General features: G+C 46.1%; 1 protein-coding gene across 2 annotated transcripts in view; it reads left to right on the top strand.

Moving 5' to 3' along the window:
- The window catches only part of STOX2 (storkhead box 2), a gene marked incomplete at its 5' end in the record, with an annotated part of 133,439 nt that overhangs the window by 40,842 nt on the left and 65,696 nt on the right, over positions 1-26,901 (top strand). The window contains one exon of one of the 2 annotated variants that reach the window (XM_082759834.1): positions 23,747-24,217. The exons of the other annotated variant lie outside the window; for it this stretch is intronic. Coding sequence (XP_082615960.1) covers positions 24,052-24,217 — 166 coding nt within the window. Of the gene's footprint in view, positions 1-23,746; positions 24,218-26,901 lie in introns of those variants that run through there. 2 annotated transcript variants of the gene reach the window in all.

Genomic DNA, 26,901 nt, shown 5'->3' with positions numbered 1-26,901 from the left:
CTGATTATTCTCACAAGAATTTGATTATTTTAAACCAGAAATGTTTTGAGAGCTATGCGGAGGTTGTTATCCCCAGTGGCAACCCCCAGGATCTCCTCTCTTGTATGAGAGTTTTGTTGCATCCTGGCTGGAAAATTAAGGTCTTTGCCATTTTGGCTTCAGCTCAATCTCATTGAGGTTTGAGTCTGTGGGCTTGGACCTGAATCCTCTTGGGTTTTTGAATGACGTCTGCTCTGAGACTGTGGTTGCGAAAGATCTTTAGTCATTTGGCTTCCAAAAGCTACTTCACCCACAACAATCCATCCATGATGAAAATGCATTCAGCTTTGTAATTACGAGAGTTACAATCATCAGAAGTATGTTCTAACAGAAAATTGGGTAGCAATGCTGTAGGTCAGAGGTTGTGGGTTTTTTTTTGTTTTTGTTTGCTTGCTATTTCTCACTAAAGTAATATTTGGAAATTTTATTAAATGTCTGCCTCGCTTTGGGCTTTTGGAGACCTTCTGAGGCCATCAGTGCAGCTGTGGCAATCTCAGCATTTCAGCAACTTCTCAGCTACCTTGGCAATACAAAGCCTTGAAGCTGGCATGAAGGAAAGCTTGCAGGAGCAGGTCGTGCCCAAAAATGATAGTAGCTCTCAAATGCATGTGCTTGTTCCCTGCTGACTGCCCATCATTCCCAGCAAGGGAGCTGCGGGGAAGCCTGCTGGTGGTGTAGGGGTTAGGGTTGGTTAGGGTTAGGGCTGGTTAGGGTTAGGGTTAGCCCCACGCGGAGCGAGGAGAGCATCCACTTGACAGCTCAGGGCAGTTTGGCAGTGAACATCTACTCCTTCCGCACCGCTTCCCAGGCAGCTGACAGTTATTTGCAATTCCTGGCTGCTTGCTCCCCAGCCTAGCTGCTAACCACTCGTCTGCCCGGGTACGCTCCTCCTCCCCGCCCAGCCACCAGCTCTCCCTGCCTGCTCACTTGCTCGTCCGCCGTCGGGAGCGACTTTGCTGCCCGGGTTGGGCCCCCGTGGATCCAGCCTTCCCAGCTCCCCCACCCTGGCGAAAGGTTAGTGGGAGCCCATTTGTATGCCTCTCTTCTTTCTGGTTGTGATTTTTCCATGCGCTCCTGTATATCTGCTCTGACAGAGGTCCAGCAGGCGGCTAATCATAAAAATCAAGTAATGTAAGTTTGCCTGATGTGTGTGGGCTTGAGGAGAAAAATGGGAGGGAGGAAAAGCGTTCTTGGGTCAGAAGAAGCTGTGTGGGCAGTTTCGTGGAGGGACAGAGCACAGTATGGTGTTTTACTTCTCACATTTAAGGGAAAAAGTGTTAAACTGCTTATAGTTGCAAAAAGCATGTTTAAGTGCATCAGAACTTGGAAAAATGATCAGGAGGGGTGTGTGGCCAGTGGGTACCCGCGTGAGAAGCGAAAGGGGATGCTTCTCAAAGGAGCCCGATGGCTTTGCAGGCACGTAACCAAGTTTTCCTTTCTCTGCACTGGGGGCAGCCGCCACTGAGGCTGGATGTGGCGGCGTGTTACTCGCAGCCTCTGAATGAGGAGGTTGGGAAATGACATCAGGACGTCGCGGCAGAAGGGCGTTGTTTTTTCAGATGGGCTCCGGGGGTGTTTCATGTCCAGAGGAATTAATGCTGTCAGGTGTAAATGTGAGAACTGACCCTCGGCCGTCCTGAACTGCCTGACTTCTCCCAGCAGAAGCACGCCTCAGGAACGAGCGCTTTGGAGCCTCGTCCCGCTGCCGCTCTCAGGTTAATTGTGCCAGGTCGACTTTCCTGACGGAAACTGAGTCATTTTCTCGCATTCTCAAATTCTGACCCCCTTGCGTCAGCGGGGCATCTGGTAGCACCTATATTTAGGCCACCAAATGCACAGTGTTATGAAAGACTGCTTTTCCCCCGTTTTAGGAGGAGCAGGGAGTGGGGGAGAGTAGCTCTAAAACTGGTTTTGTTTGTGGCAGGCTTGTAAATTCCCCTGAGGAGGTGCCTTTGGCTCGGGGGAGCATCTTTTCTTCAATTCATGAAGTTCTGCTTTTACAAAGGGGAGGCGAGAAACTGAAAATTTTCTTACTGTGGTCTCTATCCCCTGAGAAAACTTGAGGTGTGCCAGCACATGTATTCTGTCTCACCATACAGCCTTCAAAGCAGCATCCAGAACAGCTCTGGGATTGCCTAGGAAGTTGCAAGGCTGAGGATAGCTTCCCAGCGCCCAGCTCCTACCCTCAGCACCTTGCCGGAGGGCACCAGCTGATAAAGGAGCCTCTCATCTTCCAGCTGGGAGTTGGCCGGAGCGCCCCCGGGCCCTGCGCTTGGTGCTGGCGCTGCATGGCTTTCTCCTTCCTGCTTCCTCCCCAAGCAGCCACCATCCGTCCCTATCATCCGATGTAGCTCAAGTGGAGAACACGCGTGAGGAAGCTCAGGAGCGAGTCCAGCAGGCAGCGTCCAATGCAACCTGCCTCACGTGGAGCTTTTTGGGCTAGTTTAAGTTCGTGATGAGCATAAGGCAGTAGTTGCTGGTGCCAGTAAGTATTCTCCATACGTATTACTGGGTATATCGCACAGAAAATTAGTGTTTTGGCTGCAGATAAAGCAGAAGGAAGAAAAACTGTTAAAGTTTTATGCAAGCTTGTATTCTTGGCACTAAGTACTCCTGGTGGCAGGAGTGGTAGTGGCAACACGAGATTAGCCTTCAGTAATGAGGCCCACCAGCGCAGTACTTTCTGGAAGAATGGCTTTCCCAGTGTAAGAAAGCAGATAATCCAGGGGTGTACACGTGCAATGTGTGTGTTGTGTGTGCGCACGCGTAATTAGCAGCCTTTCTGTTTTCCTTAAGGTACCTCAGGAATTTATGTGCTAAAACCTAAAGTTAAAAGCTCACAAGGCAAGTGCTCACGGCTTAAGAAATGGCAAGTCTGTAATTTCTGGTACAAATTTAACTTAACTTTTGACACTCTTTTGCCTCTGGATTATGATGGAGTGAGGTTCCATTGGGGTAGGTATGTGGGCCTCACTGTTTCCATAGCAGAACGTGGATGATGGATTTTCCATTCCTGTGATGACAGAAACTCCTTGAGGGGAGGATGTATTGCTGTTGCCATTTTACAGCTGAGAGCAGGAGAGAATATGTGATCGTCTACTGTGGCTTTCCACAGGACTTCTGCTTCATATTAGCTGCACAGTAGGTAGATGAGGAAAATACAGCAAGGGGCACTTGAATTTAGGCTGCTGTACTAGAAAAAGTGTCCCATGTCAGTGGACTTGTCTGACCTGTGACATTATTGCTTTGCCTCGGGTGTTCATACATCTCACTAACTAGGCACCTCCAGAAGAAAATGCAGGGAAATTAAAATGCTCGGCCTGAAATTATGCAAGGTGTACACTTTTGAGGGGAGACCCATTTTGTGACTGCAGCTATTGTGTGCAAAAGCAAGAACAAAGAGGTATTCCCTGTGCCCTGCTGAAGAGCAGGCCTCGGCCATGTGGGCTTCCAACAGGATAGGAAGGAAATGATTTGTCTCTGTGATCCTGTGCTGTTTTCTTCTGCTGTAGATAGTACAAAGAATTAGTATAGAGCCTAAGGATGGTAATGCATTTCGTACTTCATCATGAAACTAATTTTTTACTGACTACAGGGAACATGCAAACGTTCACATGTCCATGTGCCATTCGTTACATTGCCTCCAAGTCTGCAAGCAGAAGCCCACACAACATGGTACTTGAGGACTCATTTGTGGTGCCCTTGGGTCAAGGCTAGATGAAAGGCTCAGCTCCAGTTAGGTGAGGTGCTGCAACTGTGTGTTGCTCATGACAAGCGCAAGGCTATTTGACTTGCTTTACATCTCAGGTAAAAGCCCCAGGGCTAATAGTACAGAGATAATGCTTGGCTGTGGCCTGCTGGCTCACCTAAGAATTGGCTATTGAGGGAAAAAGCAGGAATGTCAGTACGTGTGCTGCCGGGTTGGCCTCATCGTGCTGTCCGATCCCACCTGAACCCCTACCTAGGTCAGCTCCTTTTGGGCAGGAGGAGGCTGAATTCGAGCAGGGTTGTGCAGCCTCCCGCCTCCTCCGTCGTGGCATCCACCATGCTTTTCTTACTTCAGACCAACCATACCGGGGACCTCAGATCTCTAGCAAATACATACCATAAGCTTTTGACTCGCCTATCTGGCCCTGTGCCAGCTGAGCTTATGGGCAGAAATGGGAGAAACGAGAAGGGTTGCTCCAGGGGAGCAAGTTTTCTGCGGCATGGCTGTTCCTCCCATCCCTTTCCACTTGGGGGAAGAGAAGTGTCAAGGACAAGCCTAAATCCTGGCCAGTTATGTGGATTCGTAGGCCAGAGCCTAGCAGTGCACAGCCATGATGTTAGCAGTCTGCCTTGTACTCAGTCTGTGTACGGCAGAAAAAAGGGTGTGTGTATGGATTCCCCCCCTGAATATAGCTTCTTCTCTTAAATATCTCCCTTCATTCCAGGTTAGTGCAGATATTATCAGTCCGGGACTTTTTAAACTTTTTTTTTTTTTTTTTTTTTTAGAAAGAACTTTCCTGCTGTAACATCTTCATGCCTGATTTTTTTTTTATTATTTTTTGCTGTTGTTCAAGAACAGAGATCTTGAACAACTTCCTTATGATTTCATCTCTGTGTATGGATGCAACATGTCTGCATCATGCAACACGCATGCATGCAAATAACATTGGTGTGATGTAATTTCCTTGAACTGATTCGAACTTTGGCCACCTCTGTTGAATGTGATTTTGAGTAGAATGCTAATAAAATGGTTAAAATGCTCAAGTCTTGCTTCTTGATAAATATTTCTAGTTCATGCAATAGATCAGAAATTCATAGTCTGCTGAAAGAGAATTTATGTTAATCTTCTTAAGGGCAGCAGATAAGATTTCGGAATCAGATTAAATATTTGTATTCCACGTTAGGAGACCTCCCTGGCTCTGTCTGACAATCGATAAATCCTCTTCAGGCTCACGGTTCCTCAGTCTGCATTTACCTCTTTCATGTTGCGTGTGAGGGACCTTTTATAGGCTGTTAATGCACGTTTATTTGGAAGTTGGAAACTACATCAAACGCTTGACCTTCCCTTATGTTTGTTTCTCTTTGTTTTGTTTCTTCTAGCTCAGAGGACAGGGAGATGGGTGCTTCCCCCGGCTTCATCACTTCCCCAATAGATTTCTTACTCTAGATATTTAGGACAAGGGCAGCGTATAGACCACGCCGCGCGGTGCTGTTTAGCCCCGATGAGTGTCCTGTGATTAAATCTGATGATAACAGCACCGGGTGCTCCCCTGCCCGGCTGCCCAGCGCCTCGGCTCCCTCTCAGCACGAATTTCCCACTGCTGGGTGGTGGGAGGAAAGGTGACAGCTTGCTCGCAGACACAACGCAGGAGGCTGGATGGGAAGAGGGAGCATGAAAAACATCTGCTCCGAGCCAGTACTGAAGATGCTTGCATAATTTATTAGTATTTTTAGAAAACAAGAGTAATCATGGAAATAAGTAGTAGTCAAGCATGCAGCGTATCTTGTTTGATATCAGGTAATGTCCTTGTTCGGTGGTGTTTCGCCTGTTGCCTTGTGTATGCAGCAGGGGGCACTGTGTGGTGCTCAGGTTAGAGCACAGCGAAATTCTGCGTGTTTGTCTTCATTTCCCAGAGAGCTGCTTTGAAAATACTTCTTGTGCGCCTCGGTCACCGTCTAGTGCTTGTTCGGTGTGTGCTTTGCCAGGTCCTTTCCTTTATGTCTTCATAAAATCTAGGGAGATGGCCCATGCAAAGGCAGTCTGACGGTGGTTTGCATTTTGAAAAAAATGAAAATTATATATATATATATATATATATATATATATATATATATATATATTTGTTGTTAATCCTCAGTCATCCTTGTCACTATGACTCCTCCTAAGTATCCAAGCACAATAATGATGAAACTGGGGAAGACCCAGGCAGATCCCTGTGATGAGGTGCCTGATCCTGCAATGAGGGTGTAGGTGAATTCCTTGAAAAACAAGGTTAGAGTTTGAATAATTTGCCAGCCTAGAGCTAGACTGAAAGATTGGGGACTTAAGTATTTGATGATTTCTACGGGTAGGCTATTTTTCACAGTGCCATAACCACTTTTCAACAGAAAAATAATCTAAAATAACTTTTCTGGAAGCCGTCTGATATAAAAAGTGTGTGGGATGGTTCATTACAAGTTTCATCACCCTACACTAAAAAGTAGTTTATATCACTACCGTCTCTTTAGTACATTCAGCTCGCCTGGTTCAAAAATAAATTAAAATAAGGCAAGAGTTCGCTGTATTTAAATGCAATACGTCGGGGGTGAAAACTTCCTTCTCTGTAAGACATGAGGAGGTGAACTGCTTCTTCTCTAAAGAAAGAACAAACTGTGGTCAGGCTTTTGTCATGTTTGTGCATGCAGCCTGGAGAACATATCCCAGTGTTCAGTAATGCCTGTACTGAATTATTTCTGTATTGAGAGTGGTGCTATCCTCAAAAAATAACACCGTTTCAGGTGCCCAGTAGCTGCTATCCTACCAAATCAGGCAAGGCCAATGACGTTGTACAAATCTGTGCTCATGTGTGGAGGCAACTCAACAGGGGGATCCCGGCGGGCACGAGTCCCTTGAGCTGCAAGTGGTGGGAGACAGCAGAGTGCTACGGGCAGGTAGCGTTGCCTCCGTGTTATTCCCTGGCTCCGCACTGTTGGTCACTTCAGGAGACCGAATATTAGGCTAGATGCCTATTTGGGTTGGCTGTGGCCTTTCCTATCATGTGATAGTCTTACAATATAAATTAAAAAAAATGAAGCTGTTGAAAGCATTTCTTGTGCAAATGAATCATAAATGTAAAGCTGTCTCAGGTGCCTGACAAACTGCATTCATTGCCTGGCTATCAGGACATAAATCATAGTTATAAACCCACGCCCGTGGAAGACTTCTGCCGAGTTTATTCAGATGGCTTTCGATCCTCACTTAAGAATGTGTTTTGCTAAATGTTTTCAAATGCCGCTTTCTCATATTTTATTTTTTTTGTTGAATAACTTACTAAACTGGTATTAACTGCATAATTGTGCTATTAACATTTCCTCCCCCCACCTCCCATGTTCCGTCAGTTCCACAAATAGATCTCTAATTTGCAAGATGCTGGAACAGTAAGTCGAATTAGTTGCTTTATTTAATGTCTTCGCGTAGTCTTGAGAGCCGATGCATTTGAGCAGGTTACAAATGCCATCTGCTATTCAAGTGATGAAAAACGTAGACGACTGGATGAAGTTAATGTGTGTTTGCTGCAGGAGTCCCACGGCCGCAGCAGTAAGCCCGGGCTTGTCTTCTGGTAGCAAGCAGGTCACTGCGGGTGCGCTCACTGCGCTCACCGCATCTCCGTCCAGCAGAGCATCGCTGGCATCAAAGGCATCTCTCCACACCTAGCCACAGTCTCTGAGCAATGCCTCACCCTCCTCGCCGTGTGCCGAGGGGTTTTGTGGAGCGGGGGAGCCCGGCTGCTTGTGGCACAGCCACTCTGAGTGGCGAGGGCTGTTCCCCTCCCCAGGAGGGGCTCACGCTCCCTGAGCGAGGTGTGGACATGTCGGGGGTACCGCAGTGCTGCGGATGCCTGGCTCCTGGCGCGCGGTACGTGCCGAATTTTCTCCAGCCTCTGAAGGAATGGCTTTTCCCCTGGCTGGGCTTTGCTGCAGCCTGCCCAGGCTTGGCCGCCTGGGAGAGCGCTCAGGAGCGTGCGCTCCTAGGTTTGATCTACTTTGCTTTAATCATCCCCAACGAGCCAGTCCCGTCCACATGCAAATGCTTCGCAAGTGTCAAACTGTGCCACCCTTTTGCGTTTGGTTCAATAGTTTCATATTTGGTGGCTGCTGTGTCTTGCAGGAGTCAGAAACAACCCCCTTGCTTGGAGTCGGCCTTCAGCTTATTTGCGGATACGCTCTCAGATAAGCATCAGCACTTCAAATCCTCTTGCCTCCCCTTTTTTTCTGGCTCTGAGCAGAGAGACTGCTGGTTGTGGAAATGGTGGGATCGGCTAGAGGCGCGCGGATGCATGCCCACTGGGAACTGGGCTGAGGAGGAGCAGAACTAGTTTTTGGATGTAAGCTGATCACAGCAGGAGCCTGGGGCTGGTGGGGCTTACTCTTACAGGTGAAAGGTTTTGGTGTGTTAATGAGCCCTGTGAACAGCCTCCTCTCTTCTTCCTGCCCTAAATCACTGCACCGTTAAAAACATTTTCTTTTTCTTCTGCCACTCTTCCCCAAGACAAACAAAACAACTCTTTTTTAATGAAGTTGAGAAAAGAAACAAAATCCTTTTCTATTATTTTTAGGGGATATTGCACAGATGATTTAGCATTAAAGATAGAGGAAAGTTTGGGATCATTTGTATCTGCATGTCTGATGTCCTTCTATCTGCTCATCAGTCTAGGGGAAGCTGATGTGCAGCCCATAGGTAATACATGCCTGAGGAACATCTCTTTGTTCTCTTGTTAGGATGCAGGGCTGGTGCGCAGGAGATGGCAGTGCTGTTTCTACCTCTGCTCCCTGCGTGGTGCAGGGCGAGCTCCCTCTGATGCTGCTGAGAGTCAGCTGGGGTCTTCCTCTTTGGGGACACTCAGTTGCAGCCCGCTGGGAACTGATTTTCTCCCTTTTTACTTTTTTTTTTTTTATCCCCTGGGAAACCCCATGAGAGGCAAGTGGCTGCATGTGCAGTTGAGGGACTTCTGTGGGCAAAACAAAATAAAATAATAAAAAAATGAGAAACATCAGCTTTTTCACGAGGAAAGGTGAAGCAAGAAAAATCACACTGGGCAGCTTTTAAAAATGGGGAGTCCTGGGCTGTGTGCCTCTAACCAGCTGCCATATCTTCCGGAGAGCTGGGAGGCTCTTTGGGTTATTGGTATTCCAAGCCACAGAAATGCTGCAAGTAACACATGCTGTAATTAACAGACCACACTGTTGTGTGGGGCTAATCAGCCCCACTGATCTGATAGCCCAAGTACTTGGATAGTTTGGGAAAAAAAAAAAAAAAAAAGATTGCTTACTGGTGGATGTGAAGAATAGGAAAAAGATGTGCAGTGTTTTCACGTGTTTCGAAGGGAGTGTTTTGTGTTTTTTTTTTCCATGTCTGCATTGAAGTTTTCATTGTATTTGCATTAATGTGTGAAATTTCGTGTTCTTTCTTCATAGTAGAGTGAATAAAGGCACCGCTGAAAAGGTTGTTTCCTCTGTAGACGTGATGTTCCTGTGCAGGTGTCAGCACTGTGCATATTTACGCCTCTTACTTTTTATTGGAATAAGAGTTTCTTTTAGTTAAACTTCAAGCACCCAGTGATTTTTTTCTTGTTTTAAAGAAACAGTACAAGCAAATTCATTTAGAAAACTAAGAGCAATATTGTGGGAGACGGAAAGTACATTTGGACTTTGTTTTTTCTTCACTGCGTACAGAAATGGAAGAAGTGAGATTGTATTAGTCTACTTTATACTGTCACCGACTGCTATACACCAAGGGGAAAAAAAAAGTCCGACTCCCCAGCTGAGCAGATGGCGTTCATGAGTCTCGCTGTGTAACACTTCCCACACCGCTGGGTGGGCGGGGAGCTGGGGCAGGCTTCTCTGCACTGGCGCTGGGGCTCGGATGCTGCACGAGACGTGGCGAGGGCGTGTGAAGAGGATCTGACCCGTAGCTGGCGGGTCCGTGCGGCCATCCCGCGTGTTTCGGAGCATACAGGTCTGCGAGGGCACCGATGAGCACCTCCAGTGTCACATCCACCTCCTGGTCATTCGGAGGACCCGCTGAACCCTCAGGGATGGCTTGATCTACTTCCAGTACTCTTGGCAGTACGTAAAGCATGCTGAAAGCCTTTAGTCTCTTCAGGTGCAGGACAGGAACATGGTGAAACTTGTGCTAGGGGGGAAATAACATAGAAGCTCCTTGTCCAGAAAACCCAAGACATTAGGGTTTTAGGTCTTAGGTCTGTGACCTTTACAACAGTAAGGCTGGTTGCTAGCTGTAGCTGAGGGCAGTGGCATTATTGTAACTGCAGACAGACGATTCTCTCCGATGATTTTCAGCGGGTTAAATGGTCACACAATGACATTTTTTCCCCTTGTTTTCAGCAGCTAATTTATCGGCAAAAATATCCGAGTTATTTTCTTAATACTGTATTTATACATAATTGGTTGTTATGTGCTGAGAAAGGCTGCGTTATTTTTATATACCCAGAAGGTAATGAGAACAATCAAAGAGAAGATAATGAGAACAATTCTGAAGAGGGGGTGAGATGATCTAAGAAGAATGTGTATTCTCCGGGATGGTTCATGTGACAGGGCTCACTGACACACAAATCGTGCTTTTTGCTTCACACCCATATGACGGCAGCTTCAGCATGCCTCATCCCGGGTGAGCACAGGGCTTGCATCAACAGTTTAGGCAAGGACAGCCTAAAAACGTTCCTTGCAAAGCTGCTGTGGCCGGGGAACAACGTCATGGCACATGCCTGCACGCTGAATGACGGTGGCTTTAGCATGGCAAGAAATTGCTCAACTTCACATCTCAGTTGCTCATCTCCTAGCATGAAGATGCTGGGAGAAAAGGAAAAGTGTGGTAGTGTTAAAATAGCATTATTTCTGTTTGTCAGAAATACCAGAGGAGAAGATGGGCGAAGAGCTGAAGAAGCTGGTGGTCTCTTTCAAAGAAATGTTTCTTCCATGTGAATATTCTTTCCAAAGCATGCTCCCCGCGGATGGGAAGCCCAGGCAGGATGGGCAGGGGCTGCTGCTGCCGCCTTCATCCCGGGGCTGCGGCTTTGTTCCTCCAAACGGGCTCCACTGTTAGAAATACTTGCTGCTTAACTCCCTGGCCCGGGGAAGGGTCAACTTTTATCATTGTAGGAAAATGAGAGGTGGTTTGAAGGTATGTGCTTGATCCCTCGGTGCTGCGTGTAGGTAGCGCTACGTGCAGTGTAGCTGCGGCCACCTCAGGACCACATAGCAGAGCTGCTGCCAACACAAGGAACGCTTCGTTTTGGCAAATATGTGAGTAAATAAACAAGTTCAGCCCACATAAGTCATCAGACCGAGAGTGATAACTCATTGGCCATCTGCTTCTCTCTGCGACATTGTTTTCATTGCCTGCTTTTCGGATACAAAAATATATCACAGAGCTTCTGCCCGCCGTCTTCAGACGGTCAGGTGTTGTGGCCATCCTGGGGAACGGGGTGTGATACGGTTTGCTTCTGGCCACGAAAGTCATGATATCCAAAAAAAAGCTGACTTCTAAGAAAGCCAAGCAAACCGTGAACTCATGCATGAATTACAAACGTGACTTAATCAGTTTGTCACAATAACTATTTTGCTGCTGGAGTTGTTTGTTTTTAATCTAAAGATTTCTGCAGATATGGAGCCCAGGCTTGTGCAAGGATTGGTTCAAAGATGGGGAAACAGAATTAAGTTTCTCAAGGAGGATTTAGTACCCAGTAAGTGGCTTCCATCAGTTGGAAGACGTCCCTGCTCATAGTACCTGTAATACTTTGTGTTCATGTTGCTGTCTCCATAACTGGCACTAAAACTTGCATCCTGTTTTGGTAAGGACTTTTGCAGTTCCTTCCATTAAAGGTGTTCAATGTCCCCCTTCTTAATTTGCAACAGCAAAGAAAGTCTCTGAATTTCTGAATTTGTTCTGGTTTTGGAACCCTGGAGTTTCTCACAGCTGGTAAACACAGGTTTCTTCTCTTGAACATTATGTTATGACTTAGGAGGTTTGACTTACTCACCTGACCATTCCAAGGGTGGTGGAATATTGCTACGGGAAGGCAGATACGGTGAGGTTTGTGTTTCTAGCTGTGTCTTCTCTCGGTCTGTTCTCAAATCCCCAAGTTTCACACTAACCTTCAAGACTTAGCAGTCAGGGAGAATGTGGTTTTCTGAAGTGGCACAGACAAATAGGAATCTGTTCAGACACCCTGTGAATCGAGGTCTTATCACGTTTGAAGTGGCCTGCTCAACATCTCAACTTGCTGAAAGAGGATTCGGCATTATTGCAGCCATGCGCTCAGAGATCAGTGTTGCTCTTTGGGTTTCTTTGTCCTTTGAATGGGAAAAAGTAAGATGTGTTGTAAACTTATCTAGTTGGTTGCACTGAAACAAGAAGCAATACAAAAACTTAAATGAGTTGTGGATGCAATACAGTTATGAAGAAAAACATACTTTTATATTGTTATTGGCATTTATATCATTAACATTGTCAAGAAATCAGAAGGGCTGCTCATCCGAAATATGTGATTTGTTTATAAATATTGGAACCATCAAAATTATTTTGAGGCAAATGGGTGGTTTTAGTGGGACAGAGAGTTTTTAGCTTCACACCTTGCTGTAGCCTAGGTGCAGGTTACAACTGCTTGGAGTTTGTTCTTGCTTGTTTTGTCAGGGGAAGGAGCCCAGCAGACCGCACAGGAGGCAGAGGTCACCGGGCACTTTGCCTTGCATCAGGCCAGGAGGAGCGAGGATTTTTGTCTGCCAGGGCTATGTCCAGCAGAGCCTGCTCTACAGTGTGCTTCAGTCAAAAAAATCAAAATAAAAAAATCAAACCTATCGTCCTCCTCCCTCCCACCTTGCCCAAACCATGTGATGTTCCTGAGCTTGCCATCACCTTGCACTCTTTTCTATAGCTCAAATATTTCCGTGAACAGATGTGTGAAGGTGCCCAAGTAGACACATTCTCAAAATGGATGTAAAGCTCATTTTTCAATTAGTTCAAGTTGAGTTTAAGGTACCCAAATGGGGAAGGAGAGACACTGAGTGTTTGGGGTGGGGCAGGGGCCATCCTGCTTACCTCCAGGGCAATGCAGGTGGGCAGGAAAACTTGGCCACCTACCAGCAGTCCTGCACCACAAAGCTTCACTCTTTGCTTCCAGCTTGGCAGCAGGGCACCGTGTTGTGCCTGCTCCCCTCCTAGCTTAAAGCTGACAGCATTTCTTGGCAAACCTGGCAAGCTAAACTGATTTTTCTTCTCCTACCTTGAAAGTCCCGTCCTCCTACGTAATTACCTGCACTTATTGAGAAAAATTGCTTGAGAAAAGGCTTGTTAGTGTATGGGGTAAGAGGGGATAAAACAAGTCTCTCGATCCTCATTCCTTTTGTATGCAGTGGAAAGCTTTGGGCAGAAAGATAGCTGGATTTCCAATGCAGCAGGGAGCCATGCTGGTTCGTATTGAAATAATTGGGTAGATGGTGCAGAAGATTATGTGATAAAACCTGGATGTTACTTTTAAGTGGCTGGGTTTTTGGTAATTGCTGTAGGACCGTTTATTAGGTAAATAATTAGTCTTTCCAGATAAGGACTAGGATACCATTTACGTTTGAGAGATTTATGAGTGCTAAAAGGTAACACATGCATATATTGGCAGCTGTGTTCAGCATTAATTTGTGTGTTTCATTTTGCTCCCGAATTTTATTTCAAAAGCTTCAGACAATGCAGAATTGAGAATATGGTGGCTGAAAGCACAGCAATTGAGGAATGTGTTTGAAAAGCCTGCATATGATATCTGCTCCTTTTATAAGGAATATTTCCTTTATGACCTCCTCCTGCTTTGTATTTAACATTTCAAAGAACTTTTGGGACTGTCTGGAGGCTGCATCTTCACGAAGCAAGTAGCCAAGGATTTAAAGTATTGTCATTGCTGGCCTGAAGCTGAAAACTGCAGGCGGTTTTAATCCCGGGGTGGTGGGGGTTTAAACCCAACCCTTTGTGTTCAGATTAGGAGTGCAGGAGGATAGACTTAGGAGGTGTTAGTGGGAGTTTTTTCATTGGCAGTTCAGTAATAGCATCAGGATTTGGAAATACTTTTTTTTTTCCCTATTCTTTGTTATTTCGGTAATTACTGGATGGTGGGTAGAAATCGGTAGGGTTTGTGTGTTGTTGTATTTCTGTTTTTAAGTACTACAACAGGGTGTGGGCAATAGAAAGAAGTACTTGCTTTTTTAACTTTTTACTCTTTGGGTAACGGAGGGCCCCTAAATGCCTTCTCAAGACTGTCTGTCATTGTTTCAGTCCCTGATGTCTGTATTTATTTTGTCTTGGTTCCATCAGCTGGGCTAACAACAAGATCCATCTTTGGAGAGGAGGGAAAAAAAGGATTTGGCATTAGCAACTTGATCTGACAAATCTCCTGAAATCTGCCAGTTGGGAAGGAAGGTGCCCTGAGCTACCTTACCCTGTCTGGGAGATGGAAAGGTTGCCCAACATCTCCCCCATCACGAAACAGCTCACAAGCAAGTCGCTGGGCACTTGCTTAAGGAGTTTCTCTTAATTTCTGTCTGAAACTAAGAGCTGTTTGGCATGATTATTTCTTGGTTCCTGGGACAGCTGGGGTGAAAAGCACGTGAAGTTTTTATGCATGGAAACCTGGTGGCTCCCTACGTGAGCTTCTGAGATGAGCACCATAGCTAATAAGATTTACCACAGTTGGTTGGTGAAGGTATTGAGTTCAGCTCAATAGCGATCAGTTTTAATGAAGACTAAGGACTTCTCAGCTCTTCATTTTGTGCATAATTCTTCCAAACAGAATTCTAGTGCTAAGACATTTATCACTTTCATGTGAATTATCTCACTTAAGATGTTTGCTTCTTTGGAAAAAAAGAGAGATCTTTTTAGATTTCCAGAAATATTAAGTATAAGTGGTTCTCTATGCATCACAAACAGCCATTATAATATGAAAAGCATTTTGAAAGAAACCTTATCCTGTGCCAGTGCTGTTCACGTTTTAAAAGATGTAAGTACTCCTCTGTGGTGGGAGTGAGGAGTATGCTTTTCAGAGCTAGAGTGGAGGCTTGTTTTTGTTGTTGTTTTCTGATTAGATTTTAGTTTATTTTTTCTTAATTTCACTACTTTAATTTGGCTATACCAATGATATTCCTTTGTAATAAGGTATGTTTTTCTTCATAACATCTACGTGTTTCACTTTACTCTGTCTTGATTCTGGTAGGAAAGTCGTAGGTTGAAAAATTCACACCAGAGACTTCTCTTACATCCAGTGCTACACTGAAGTGCTGCGTTATAAGCATTTCTCCACACCAAGACTTGGGGTGCTGCTCCCTTCTGCTTAGCGCCACGGAAGAGTTAAAGATCTTGCACTGACCTCCAGACAATCTGGGAGGTAACAGCGCTCCTTTGGAAGCCAGTCCCTCTTCGTACCTAAAACCAAATGAATTAATAATAAAACAACCAGCAGCCACCCGGTAATGTAGAAGGGTATGCAGAAAAAGCAGTAAAGCTCCCTGTGGCTGGTACTTTGCTTTAACAGATTGTGCTGATATGTAGGGCGTCACTTAGTAAAACAGAAATTATTCAGTTGGAATAGTCCCCAGCTGAAGAAGTTAAGTTTCTTGCATGGTGATGATAGAAACTCGAGCCCCGATGCTGTAAAATGCCTCCTCTCGTTCCTCTACTTGCATACAAAAACCTGCGCGCTCAGGAAAAATGCTTGGAACAACTTCCATGGAGAGGCACGTGCAAGCGATGCCAGCATAAACCTTCGTCTGGACAGAGGAATAGGAAATTGGGTGCCCAGGAGGGTAACGCCGTGCTTCCAAAGCTAAGCAGAGAGGGGCAGCAAGCTGTGGCAGCCAGCGCCAGGCAGGGCAGCAGTCCCAGGAGCAGAGCCCTCCCTGTGACGGGTGCTGATGCAGCATCAGGAGAGAATGGAGATGCTCCAGCATCCCGCTGAAACACAGCGACGACGCAGGTCGGCATTGAGAACATCCAGGCTGAGCGTTTTGTGTTGCCTTTTGGTCAGGCATGTGTTGAGTCACCTAATTTCTGCCTGTGTTTATGACTCCTCTCTAGAGGTGTGTTTTTTTGTTTTTCCCCTGCCCAAAGACTGGTACATGCCAAGGAGGCAGCCTTTGAGTCTAAAACTCTAATAAAATATCCAACAAGTAATTAAATTGCTTTTTGGTGGCGTGATGAATCAGGGCTTTTTCACTCTTGGGATTTTATCTCGCTTGCATTCTCTTCGAGCTGATGGGTGGAAAACATACGTTTTCAGTGCTAAGCCACTCTTTTGAAAGCCCGTTTTATGTAGGCAGAGCTTCACACACATATGGAAGTAAATTCATGACAAGAGGTTGTTTACAAAGGGTGGAGTAGCGTATATTCAGGCTTCCCAACTTCTCTATGGTTTTAAAGATCTCTGCCCGCTATACATGCTATATATATACATCTATAAAATATGCTTGCTATATTGCACAGCTGTATAAGCAAGAATTTTTAGAGGGAGCTTAGTACTGGGTTGTTCAGCAAATGCTCTGTGGAGCTATAGCAGCTGCTGGGATTTAGTTCCCTTGGTATGCTGCTTGGGTTTTGAAGGCTGCCCATCAAATGCGCTCATTGTCCGTTTTGCAAACATGGCTGCAGCTTCTGGGTCAGGTTTGAGTATGGCGAGTAATTCTTACAGGCAAGGATTTGGAAGTTGAAGCTAATACAGGGACAAATAACAGCCATGCAATGTGCAAAGCCATGCCCACTCATTAAAGCCAAGTGCTTTTTTCCTTTCTTAGTGGCCTTTCCCTTTACGGGTGCCGACCTGGCATGCAGAAGCTGCTTGTGGTTTGTGTTGCTGTGGCACCGAGGAGCTCACCCAGGCTCGCTCGCGATGGTGCGATCGTGTGAGGTGTTACACGAGCACACAGCAGAAACACGGGCTTACGAAGGAGTGAGAAGAGACGTGTGACTTAGTCTTTAAAAACACGATCTATAATGGCTTCTACTGCTGGTGGGGTCTACGCCGCACGCTCTCTATTTTTTAACCTCCTAAACCAGAAGGATAGGCTGTCTTTCCAACGCAGAGTACAGCTGGCCCCCATATATCAGTAGGTTACTTAAATACCAGGGTACTAACGATATGTGACACCAGTGGAAAACAAGAAAAGTTGAGGTCAACATTTTTGGCACATCTTTTGCCACCATATCCTTTGTAAGAGCAGCCAATGAATGAATGCTGGAGCTCCATTTTTCCAGGGTTTTGAATTCTGTTACATGTGAGGGGTCCAATAAACGCTTGACTGCTGGGAAGCCCGTGCTGTGCATTCACAGCCTCCCTCCCTCTCGGGTCGGTTTTGTGTGCCGAGGAGTTGGAGCCCCAGCTCCCATCCACTCCAGCTACCCCGCTCTGAGTCAGATAGCAGGAGGGGAGAAGCGTGCCTCAAGGCGAAGGCTGCATCCTGCGGGCTGTGTGCCTCTCCCTGCTACCTTTTGAGTTAGTCTCAGGTCCCCAGATTACAAAACCTTCTGCATCAATTGTCCTCAACGCAGAGGAAGCACAAATGCAATCAGAAAGGCCTGGACCGAAAAAAATACAGGGCAGTCTTTCTTCTCATAACAGAGGCAGGTTTTTCCTAAAAGTCATGCAAGTTAAAATAAATACCGCAGTGTATAAGCTAGCACACAGAGAAATGAATCAGTGAACTACAGCATGTGTGCAGCAGCAGCACTGCATTCCTGTCATCACACATTCCCAAAACATAACAGTGGGAGAAATATGATCCGAAACTGGTTTAAGAGGTGCTGTAATTAAGCCAGGATTACTACCACGGTATAACATAACCTGATAGCATTCTGGAGTTGGACTGAAGACTTGCTTGTGATAAGCTCTGAAATATTTTCCCCTTTTTTTAATACTTGGAAGCTTTTTCACTCGCACCTTGGACTTGGGGATTTTTTCTTTCTGTGTTTGGTGGAGTTTCTCCAATGTTCTCTGCAAGGAGAGAGCAAGCCCAGAGCCACCAAACCCACCAAGAGAGGCTGCCTCATTCTGTGACCTGGGCCACAAGCAAGGACTGCAAGTGCTTGGCTTCCCTCGCATATTTGAGTACCAGCGAGTACCAGTGAGAGGTGACAAACTGCAAGTGTTCCTGACGGAAGCCTGAGAGCTCCTGTGAAAGAGGATATGCTGCGCCACCAGCTTTCTGGCCTCCTTTTGCCAGTAGATCTGGTTACAAAGGCCTGGAAGGGACAGCAAGGACCTCCCAAAGCCAAGGACAGTTGCAACCAGTTGCCAGACCTCCGTAACCAAAAAGGGGTCCCACAAAAGCATTTTATTTAGAGGCTGGGTTCTGGCCTGCTCCCACCTTACCGGGTGGTGGTGGCACGTTTGATAATGCAGAGACACAGGAGTACATGTGTGAGAACTGAGCAGTTTGTGCACTGGACAATTTCTCCTCTTTCTGCATTTATTAATATTAAAAATGCGGGTTATGCCTCTTCCCAGGGATGTTATTATGCAGAGCCGTACCTCTGATAAAACCACATATTGCCAAGACTTGGGATGTTATGCCTTCGTTCAGTGTTTTTCTCCAGTTCTTAATTACATTTTTTTCTACCTCTTCCCTCACTAAACTTTCTTTCCCCCTACTCCTTTTTACTTATCAACTGCTTGCACTACAGTTTTTTTTTTTTTCCTCTTTATTTTTTATTTATTCATTTCTTCTCTCCCTTTTTCATTTTCTTAGGTCATGCATTTCCTTCCCAGCATCTTGCGGCATCCTATCTCTGCCTTCAGAAAAGACGGAGATAAAAAAAAAGTTTAGTTTATATTAAAAATATAGTTTAAAAAAATATATAGTTTATATAAAGTTTATAAAGTTTTAGATGTTTACAGAGGTTTTCCTTAGTGATGTGCTGGGCCATTTCCTCCTTTTGCAGCATGCTTTTTTTTTTTTTTTTTTTTCAGTGTACTATCCAAGGAAGAGTAGTCTAAAAACAGAGGGAGGGTGAAGGACCATAGGAGCCCAAAGACCACCTTTGTGGTGCCCCCTGTGTTACCCTCCCTCTTCCAGCAAGGCATAAAAGACAGGGAGCAGAGCTAGCTCCCCTTGCAGAGGATTTTTGCCAAATAGCACTAGTCTACTGTCTGGTTTTAGACATTTTGGAAATAGCTAGTTTTAGAAAAAACAGCATAGGATGTCAGAGCAGTTACGTAGTTGAGGATTTTGTTTCCATGGGTGACAAAATGCCCCTGTGCTCTGTGTTTTATAACCTAGCTGCTGTCATTAGGGCAAGGTCTCCCCTGCGTCCCAGCCATACAAGTGCCATCCGCAGTCTTTGCTTGTGGAGCTGGGACCCGTGGGAGGAACCTCCTCGATCCGACCTGCGAAGCGAGGAGGCTTTGTGCCGAGTGCTCGGCATCTCAGCAGAGCTGGTTCCTCTGATTGTGTTGGGTGCCTGTGAGACACCACCTCGTCCAGCAGCAATAAAGCAAAGACATTTCAATTTCCTCCTGGCGGGGCAGCCCGTTGACTACGTGCAACAGGCAAGGTAGTGACAGGGTAAGGGAGAAACCTGGCTTTGAATGCATAGTTTGAGAGAGAATTTCACCGGGGAGGTGTGCAGCTTGTCGTAGCAAAGAGGAGCACTGCTTTCCTCCTTGTGGGTCCTATTATTTCACCTATTTCACCATTTTTATTTTATTGTTTGGCTTGAACGCCTGTCTGGTTGAGAACCTCATGCAGTTGGTCCCCAAGCCAGTCCAGCTGCTGCAGTGACACCAGCCCACCCTGCTGAAGTCTGCCCCCCTCCTCTGTGAAAACTCGTTTGCCATGGGGAGGAGGAGGAACGTTGCCCCAGCTGAAACTTGAAATACCAGATTACATGAGAGAAACTGGAAATACCATAATCTGGTATTGCTCTCTCAGGAAAATAGTTGCTGTGTATGCACACGTGGACAAGCACACGTGAACACACACATGCAAATCTCTCTCTATATATCTATATATCACCATACAGTACCATGCCATATAATTATTATTTTTCAACTGAGGACTTCAGGCTGGGACCCTTGATTATATGGCTGTATATTTGTCATGGATTTCCTATGCTGTTTTGGGCCACTTGTCTGCTTTTCTTTTTGCCTTTTTCCATACAGAAAATAGGAATAGACCAGCTTAGCAACTAGTAAGTGTTTATGAAGATCAAAAGCAATAGATATCCTTGGTAATATTTGTTTTTTCACTTTTTAAGAGATAACACAGAAGGCTTTCAGAAGCTAACATTTTTAATTGCTTCTCCAAAAGCCTTCAGGCTCCCAATGAATTTTGGCTGAAGTAGGGTTGTGATGAAAAGCTTGAACCTGTAAGAATCCTTTGCAGTATCTTAAATGTACCTAGGCCTCTTCATTTTTTTAAAATATATAATGTTAAACTATTGTCTTTGAAATGGCTACTGTTCTGTTGCCAATTCCTGATATGTAACTGTTAGGCTAAGAGGGAGGCAGGATTTTTGTTTTAGTTCAGTTTTTTTTTTTTTTCCCCCTCAAGGTTTCTATGGTCTATTCAACCTAGTCCCGCCTCTCCTTCTACTAATTCAAGAAAGAGATGGTACCTGCTGAACATTAAGTACCAAATGGTTAAAACAAACAAACAAACAAACAAACAAACAAACCAGTTTTAAAACTGTATCCTTTTTCTCTTCATCATTGATAGCAAGTATCAAAATCCCATCAGTTCATTTCCTGCTTAGAAGCATATTTCTGCTTTCCCATATTCCTACAGAAATTAGGCTATTTCTCCACTTATAGACTATTTCTATACTTATTTATAGAATTGGGCAAAACTTTACCAATATATCATAAGTACACAATAATATTTGTATATTAAAGCAGAATTTCCCCATTGTTTCAGCCAAATACAATTAAAATTCCCCTCCCCATCTGTTGGGACTGTCTAATTAAACAGCAAATTTTTATTTATTTCATACTGTGCTTAAAGTGGTATTGTACCATTCATTGCTCACCAAGCAGGAGAGCCATTTGTAGCTGGAAACTCTTCTTTCCCTACCTTGCTTCAACATATCTGTATGAATCCAGACATTTACTTTCTTTTATTTAAAAAAAATAATAAAATGTCTAAGATTATTTTTTCTTTTCAAAAGCCCTCAAATTTTAGTTTTCAGTTCATATGAAGGAAACGTTTATTTCAGTTTGGCCACCGAAGCAAAAAAAAATCAATTATACTCATAGTTCTAGCCCTTTTTCCAAAGAAAACAGCCAAAACTTAAATTTGGTCTTTAATTACATATTTGATTCATCCCCATAACAACACTTGACTTCAAACAATGCAAGAGCAGGAGGAAACTTGCTCTGAATTCCTCTCTTCAAAGTGAAGAACTCTTTCAGATACCACGTCAAGAACACTTTCAGCTGAAACCTAAAAAGATAACAGTGGGAAGATGGAATACAAGGAGCTTTAGCTGACCATGGTGGCAATGTCTCATTACTGAGGGAAAGCTTCTAAAATTCTTTTTAAGCAAATCTCCTTACATTTGGGAGGGGAAAGTTGGCTTTGCTAGATGGATTGCTTAGTTCTTCCTCCAATCCTCAACTTTAATATAAAAATATTACTTGCTCAAAATTATCAAACAATGCAAACTCATCCTGTTATCTGCCCCTAAACCTGCCCAATTCCTACAGTCAATGAGTAAAAGAGAAGACAGCATATGGAAATTTTAAATACTGTACTGCTCTTGTGACAATTCCTGCACATGTACAAATGAAATCAATTAAAAGTACTTTAACCCGTGCATTGTCACTAGTTCGTTACTGTTCAGCAAATTGCTATAAAAGCACTGGGATTTGGGTGCTTTGTCTGATGGTTATGGTTGGGCACACAGCTCTGTCAGTGGTAGAGCTGTCCCTGATCTGATTGTTGTTAGATTAGCCCTAAAACTAGACTCTAGTATTTTTAGTTAGGAATAATTATGCAGAAAGCCAGTGTCAGGATCACTGTGGTCTTGTTTGTCACCACCACCCACCCCACTTTGTTCTGTATTCCTACTTTTTGACCTCATTTTTCTTCCTCATTGCTTATTCCTGTTTGTCTCATCTCAGGTTATGCCTCTTTTTCTTGTTTCTTCTTTAATGGAACAGATTGATATCTAGGGCTATGTCTAGAGTAGAAGAAACACTGAGTTTAGTTCAGACGTAGGTTGACGTTAGTTGGCCAACTGCAGGCTACTTTCAACCACTCGTACAGTGTGGCCACCATCTGTTCAATGTGCAGACAGTAGGAGAGTTTATGCTCTTGGGTAGAATTTAATTTGCTTTTACGTCTGCTGAAATGGGTAGGTTTTTTAGGTTTGACTTAGCTAGGTAGTGCTAACCAATCTACTCAAGCCTCAGTCTTAGATTGGAAAAGTTGAACGATTCTAGAAGTTCTCCTTATGGTTTTTCAGGTCTGAGGATGAAAACATGGTCTATTATAAGCCTTGCGTAGGTTGATGAGTAAAATTGCTGGATGAGTAAGTTGCATGATGGAAAATATCTTACATCTTCAGTAGTGGTGCTCTAGGCCAGGTTTCTTTGCTTGTGTTACTTCTGCCTGTTGCTACCAGTGCACCGAGCATCAATGGAAACGTGTAGCTCTTGATGGCTTTTCGCACCATTGGAAGGAAATGAGGATGAATGAGATGAAAAAGGCCTCCAAAGTATTTCATTTTCAAAGACCTTGCTGGGTTTCATTCACATAATTTGTATATTGTGTGAAAGGGCTGGAAGCAAAGGAAACCGTGAATGACTCTCTGGTGTGTCATCTGGTGGTAGGGCAGGGCCAGCTGAGGAGGGTGCTGTGGATAAACCCCGTGCTTCGTGGCCGGGAAGGGACAGCGTCTACACATCCGTTGGCTTTGATGTCCTGCTCGTTGACTATTGTCCTTTCCATGTTTCGACACTACTGAAGGTGTTCAATTACCGTCAAAATTACAGTCCTCTCATTTTCCATGCTTTCAGAAATGTGACACAACCCCACAGCAAGGATGGTTAATGAATTATATGTAAAAAAATGTGAACGCAAATGATTTGTTAGCTGCATTTAGAAGGAACTTAGGCTCCCTGTGTGGCTTTGGTTGGCAAACCCCTGCTTCGCTGCCAGCCGGGCCCACAACGCTTCAAGATGGTGCCTGGCGCTCAGGCACACGTACCCATGGGATGAGCCATGGGGCGAGCAAGAGGGATCTTCGTGGGCCACCAGGGCCCACCGGGCCACCTTTGGGCGAGCTGCGGGTCTGGGCCACCCAGCCCTGAGGGGGAGCGAAAATGTCAGGAGGCTGGGCGAGCCGGAGCGGGGCTCCACGCACGGATGCCCTGGGGACACCCCCCTGCCCCGCTGCCCTCCTGCCCGCGGGGAGCCGGGCGCAGGATGGCGACCCGAGGGGGCTCGGGAGGGCGGAGGGAGAACGAGGAGGGCGGCGGGGAGGAGGAGGAGGCGGCCGGGGGCTTTGTGTGGCAGTGCCCGGGGGCCGGGGGCCGGCGCCATGTCGCGGGGCGCCGGAGGGCGGCGGGGGGGTGGCGGTGCTTGCGCCGGTCCCGCGGCCGGGCGAGGCTCCCTCCTCCTCCTGCTGCTGCTGCTTCCCCTCCTCTTTCTCCTCCTCCACCTCCTCCTCCTCCTCCTCCTCCTCCTGCTGCTGCTGCTGCTGCTGCCGCCGCCGTGCCGGGAGCTGCCGCCGCCTCTCCCCGCGCCGGGCGCGCTGCGATTCGGGTCATCACCGGCGGCCGTGGGCTTGGGCTTCGCCTCGCTTGTGTGGGGCTTTTGTGCGGCGGCTCACAGTTGGCTAAGCACCGCTAGGCTCAATCGGGCTATTGTTTGGGATCCCGGAGCGTTCACGCTGCAAATCCTCCCCCCCCCCCCCTCCTCCCAACCCCCCCTCTTTTTTTTTTTTTTTTCTCTTTTTCCTTTTTTTTTTTTTTTTTTTGCCTGGGAAGCCACATAATGTGCCTTTCCTCCCCACGAATCTGGAAGCTGTAAGCCGGACCGCTTGCAAATGAAGTGTAATGCATTGTGGGACGCGTGTAAAATTGGATCATTCGAGGGGGAGAGCAAGGAAAAAAAGAGGAAGGGACCTGCCGCCCGCGCCCTAGAAGAGGTGGCGGCGACATGGGCGCAGGTTGCGCCCCGGCGGTGCCGGCGCTAGGCTGATGCCAGGCGTCGTGTGTCGGGGAGCCACGAGGCCTGGCCCGTGCGGCTGCGGGAGGCTTGGGCTGGGGCATCCTCAGGATGAAGAAGACGCGGAGCACGACCTTGCGGAGGGCCTGGCCTAGCTCTGACTTCTCCGACCGGGCCTCCGACCGCATGAGGTCCCGCAGCGAGAAGGACTACCGGCTGCACAAACACTTCCCACCGGCTTTTATTCAGCAGGCATCACGGGGCTACATGACATCAGGTTTGTAACACGATTTGTGCGTGTGTGTGTGTGTGTGTGTGTGTGCCAGGCGGCTGCGGGATGCGGGTGTGCGGCTGCGGGCTGTGGCAGTAGGTACGGAGGGGAGCCTGCGAGCGGGAGCGTAAGTTGTTATGAATAATGCTCAAAAAAAAAAAAAAAAAAAAAGAGAGAAAAGCATACATCCACCATTTTGTACCTCAGCAAGATTCACAGCAGGGCCCTCGCAATATGGTGTTTAAAATCTATTAGTCGGGTGAAATAAATGCATGGGGGAAGCGGCCGTGGCTCTCCGCCGTGCAGAGGCGGAGAAAAATGACTGGGTGCGCAGAGCATGGAGCCCTTTGCTCCTTTTGTGCATAAGAGCATGTGCTGGATATTTACTGCTGCCTCACACGGCCTCCCTTTAATGCAGTTAGCTCTAGTTTAACTCATTGCGCCGGGGTGTTTTTCTGCTGGGGAAGGAAAGAGGGTCACCTGCGATTGCAAATGCTCTCTCGCCTTGCTGCAGGCTTTCCAGCTTTCTGTGTGCTTCTGCAGTGGCAAAGCATGCTTTGGTGAAAATGACTGTGAACGCGTTTGCATTCGCTATTTGAGGTGTAGAAGGGGAGCAGAGCCGTGTATGTGGGGGAACGAACGCACACGTGCATGTATGTCCATCTGGTCGTTGCTTGCAAGGGAGGCTGTAGAGAAATAATGGACACTGCACCAACATGTTTGTGCATGGGGAGGAGAGAGCACAAACAAAACAAAAACCAGCACAGGGAAAGGCAGGCATCAGGGAGAGGCTTGGCCTCAGACGGAGTGCTGGTGCAATTTCAGCAAACCTCAGTAATGTTAATGGAAGCTGCTCCATCCTGAAATGCATCTTAATGGCCTTGGAATCCAGACATTTCATAAACACCAGAAAGAAGACTTGGGAAAATGCTGGTGGGGAGGGGGACGGGGGCAGAAAATCCTGGAAACCTTCTTTGTTGTTCTGCTGCCTGCTTATTGTGACGATCGGACATAACATTTCATTACTACGATGTCAAATTCCAATTTATCACGAAGGCACGTTTTCCCTCTAAGGCTCAATTTAGGTTGAGTAGGCAGATTCCTTTAAAGGAGAGAAAGAGGGAGCGGGAGAAAATGAAGGTATTTATTATGCATTACTGAAAACGTTTCCAGTCCTGTGTTCCCCCCCCCTCCCCATTTCTGCTGCGAAGGTTGAGCCAAAGATTGTGGTTGTCAGTTAAATGCTCGCTGTGCTATCGCTGTCTCCAATAAACAGCTCTCTTTGGCCAGGATTGGTTTCTCGTGTTTTAAAAATGTCTTGTGACCGTTCTTTCATTAACCCCCGAGCACAGGGGGAAAAATAACGCGTTTTTATTGAAAAAATCTGCCTGTGTAAGAAAATTGCGCTATTTTGGCAGTAGTCATTTTGATTCCTCCCCCCCTCTCTTTCCTGGGAAGCCACGTATGGAGAGGAAATGACAAGTATAATTTATGCCTGAACAGCTGAAGAAAACGAGAATGGTTGTGTGTGTGTGGGGGGGGGGGGGGGGGGGGGGTGTTTGTTTTGTTGGTGCTGCAGGTTCTGAAGGCAGCCACGAAGCCAGATCTGACCAAATTGCGAAGGTTTTGGTCGTTCTGCGTGGATGTGCTCATATTCGTCACAGAAGGATACAATGCTGTGTCAGTTCTGTTGAAGGCAGTACTTCAAGGCCTTTCTTCCAGTGTGGAAAGCCCTATTTAAAAGAGAAGGAGCTCACAGGAGCGTTTTGTGCCAAGTGGTGTGGGTTTTGCTTGTTTTTAATTCTTCAGGGAAAATCTTGGGCTCCGCAAAAGCTTTATCTTGGCAAGATTGATGCAACCCAAGTAGGTGCTCAAGCACGAGTGATCTTCAGAACGAGATGTGTCACCCTGCGTTTTTTGGCTGATACCTGTGTCTTTGGGGGCCCGTGGATATGAAATGTGCTACGAATGTTTTACGGTAATCTCCAGACCCCCGGAGTGCTGTATTTATGAATATACAATGCCTTGGTTTAAATTGCAACAACTGAAGAAGGACAAATGTCATGTTCAGTGCGAGCAACCTGCTCAAGTTGTTGGAGGGATGCTACACTGGAAATTAAAATCAGAAGCGCCTCAAAGGGAGCCTGCTTGGCATCTGGCTGGACATGCGGTTGTTCTCTCTTGATGGGTAGTTTCCACGTTCATTTATTTTTAAAGGATCGTTGTCCACTGCCTTTCCAAATATTAGTTTTGGGAGGAAGGGCTCCTGTATCTAAACACTTCTGGGTACTTGAAGAAAACTCTCTTCCTCGCAGGAAACCTGTAGGAAGTCTTCTGGCATCAAAGTTGTGGGGATGGGGAATACAAACACCGTCTTTGTCACCCAGAATGTCGTAGGGGAGAAAGTGTCCTGAACCACATGGGCTTTTCAGAGGGCTGCATTCTGTTTATCCAACCATTTAACCTCATCACCATTAGCATTGTTGTGGTTCTCTTTTAATTAGATGCCTCATTGTTTGGGGTGGGGGTGGAGGGTGGGAAAGAAACCTTGGGTTTTTGCCTCAATTACGCTGGTTAGGAAAATACGAAACAGTCAAAGGGCCTTCAGTAAGATGCTAAAAAGCTTGGGACGTTAATATTATGGAGAATCATATACGTGTATATATACATTTCTTTCAGCAGCACAGAAA

This window comes from Aythya marila (genome assembly GCF_965140915.1).
Source record: "Aythya marila genome assembly, chromosome: 4".
NCBI classification, from domain to species: Eukaryota; Metazoa; Chordata; class Aves; order Anseriformes; family Anatidae; genus Aythya; species Aythya marila.
Note: the sequence above shows the minus strand (reverse complement) of the source record. Positions and strands in the feature narration are given on the sequence as shown.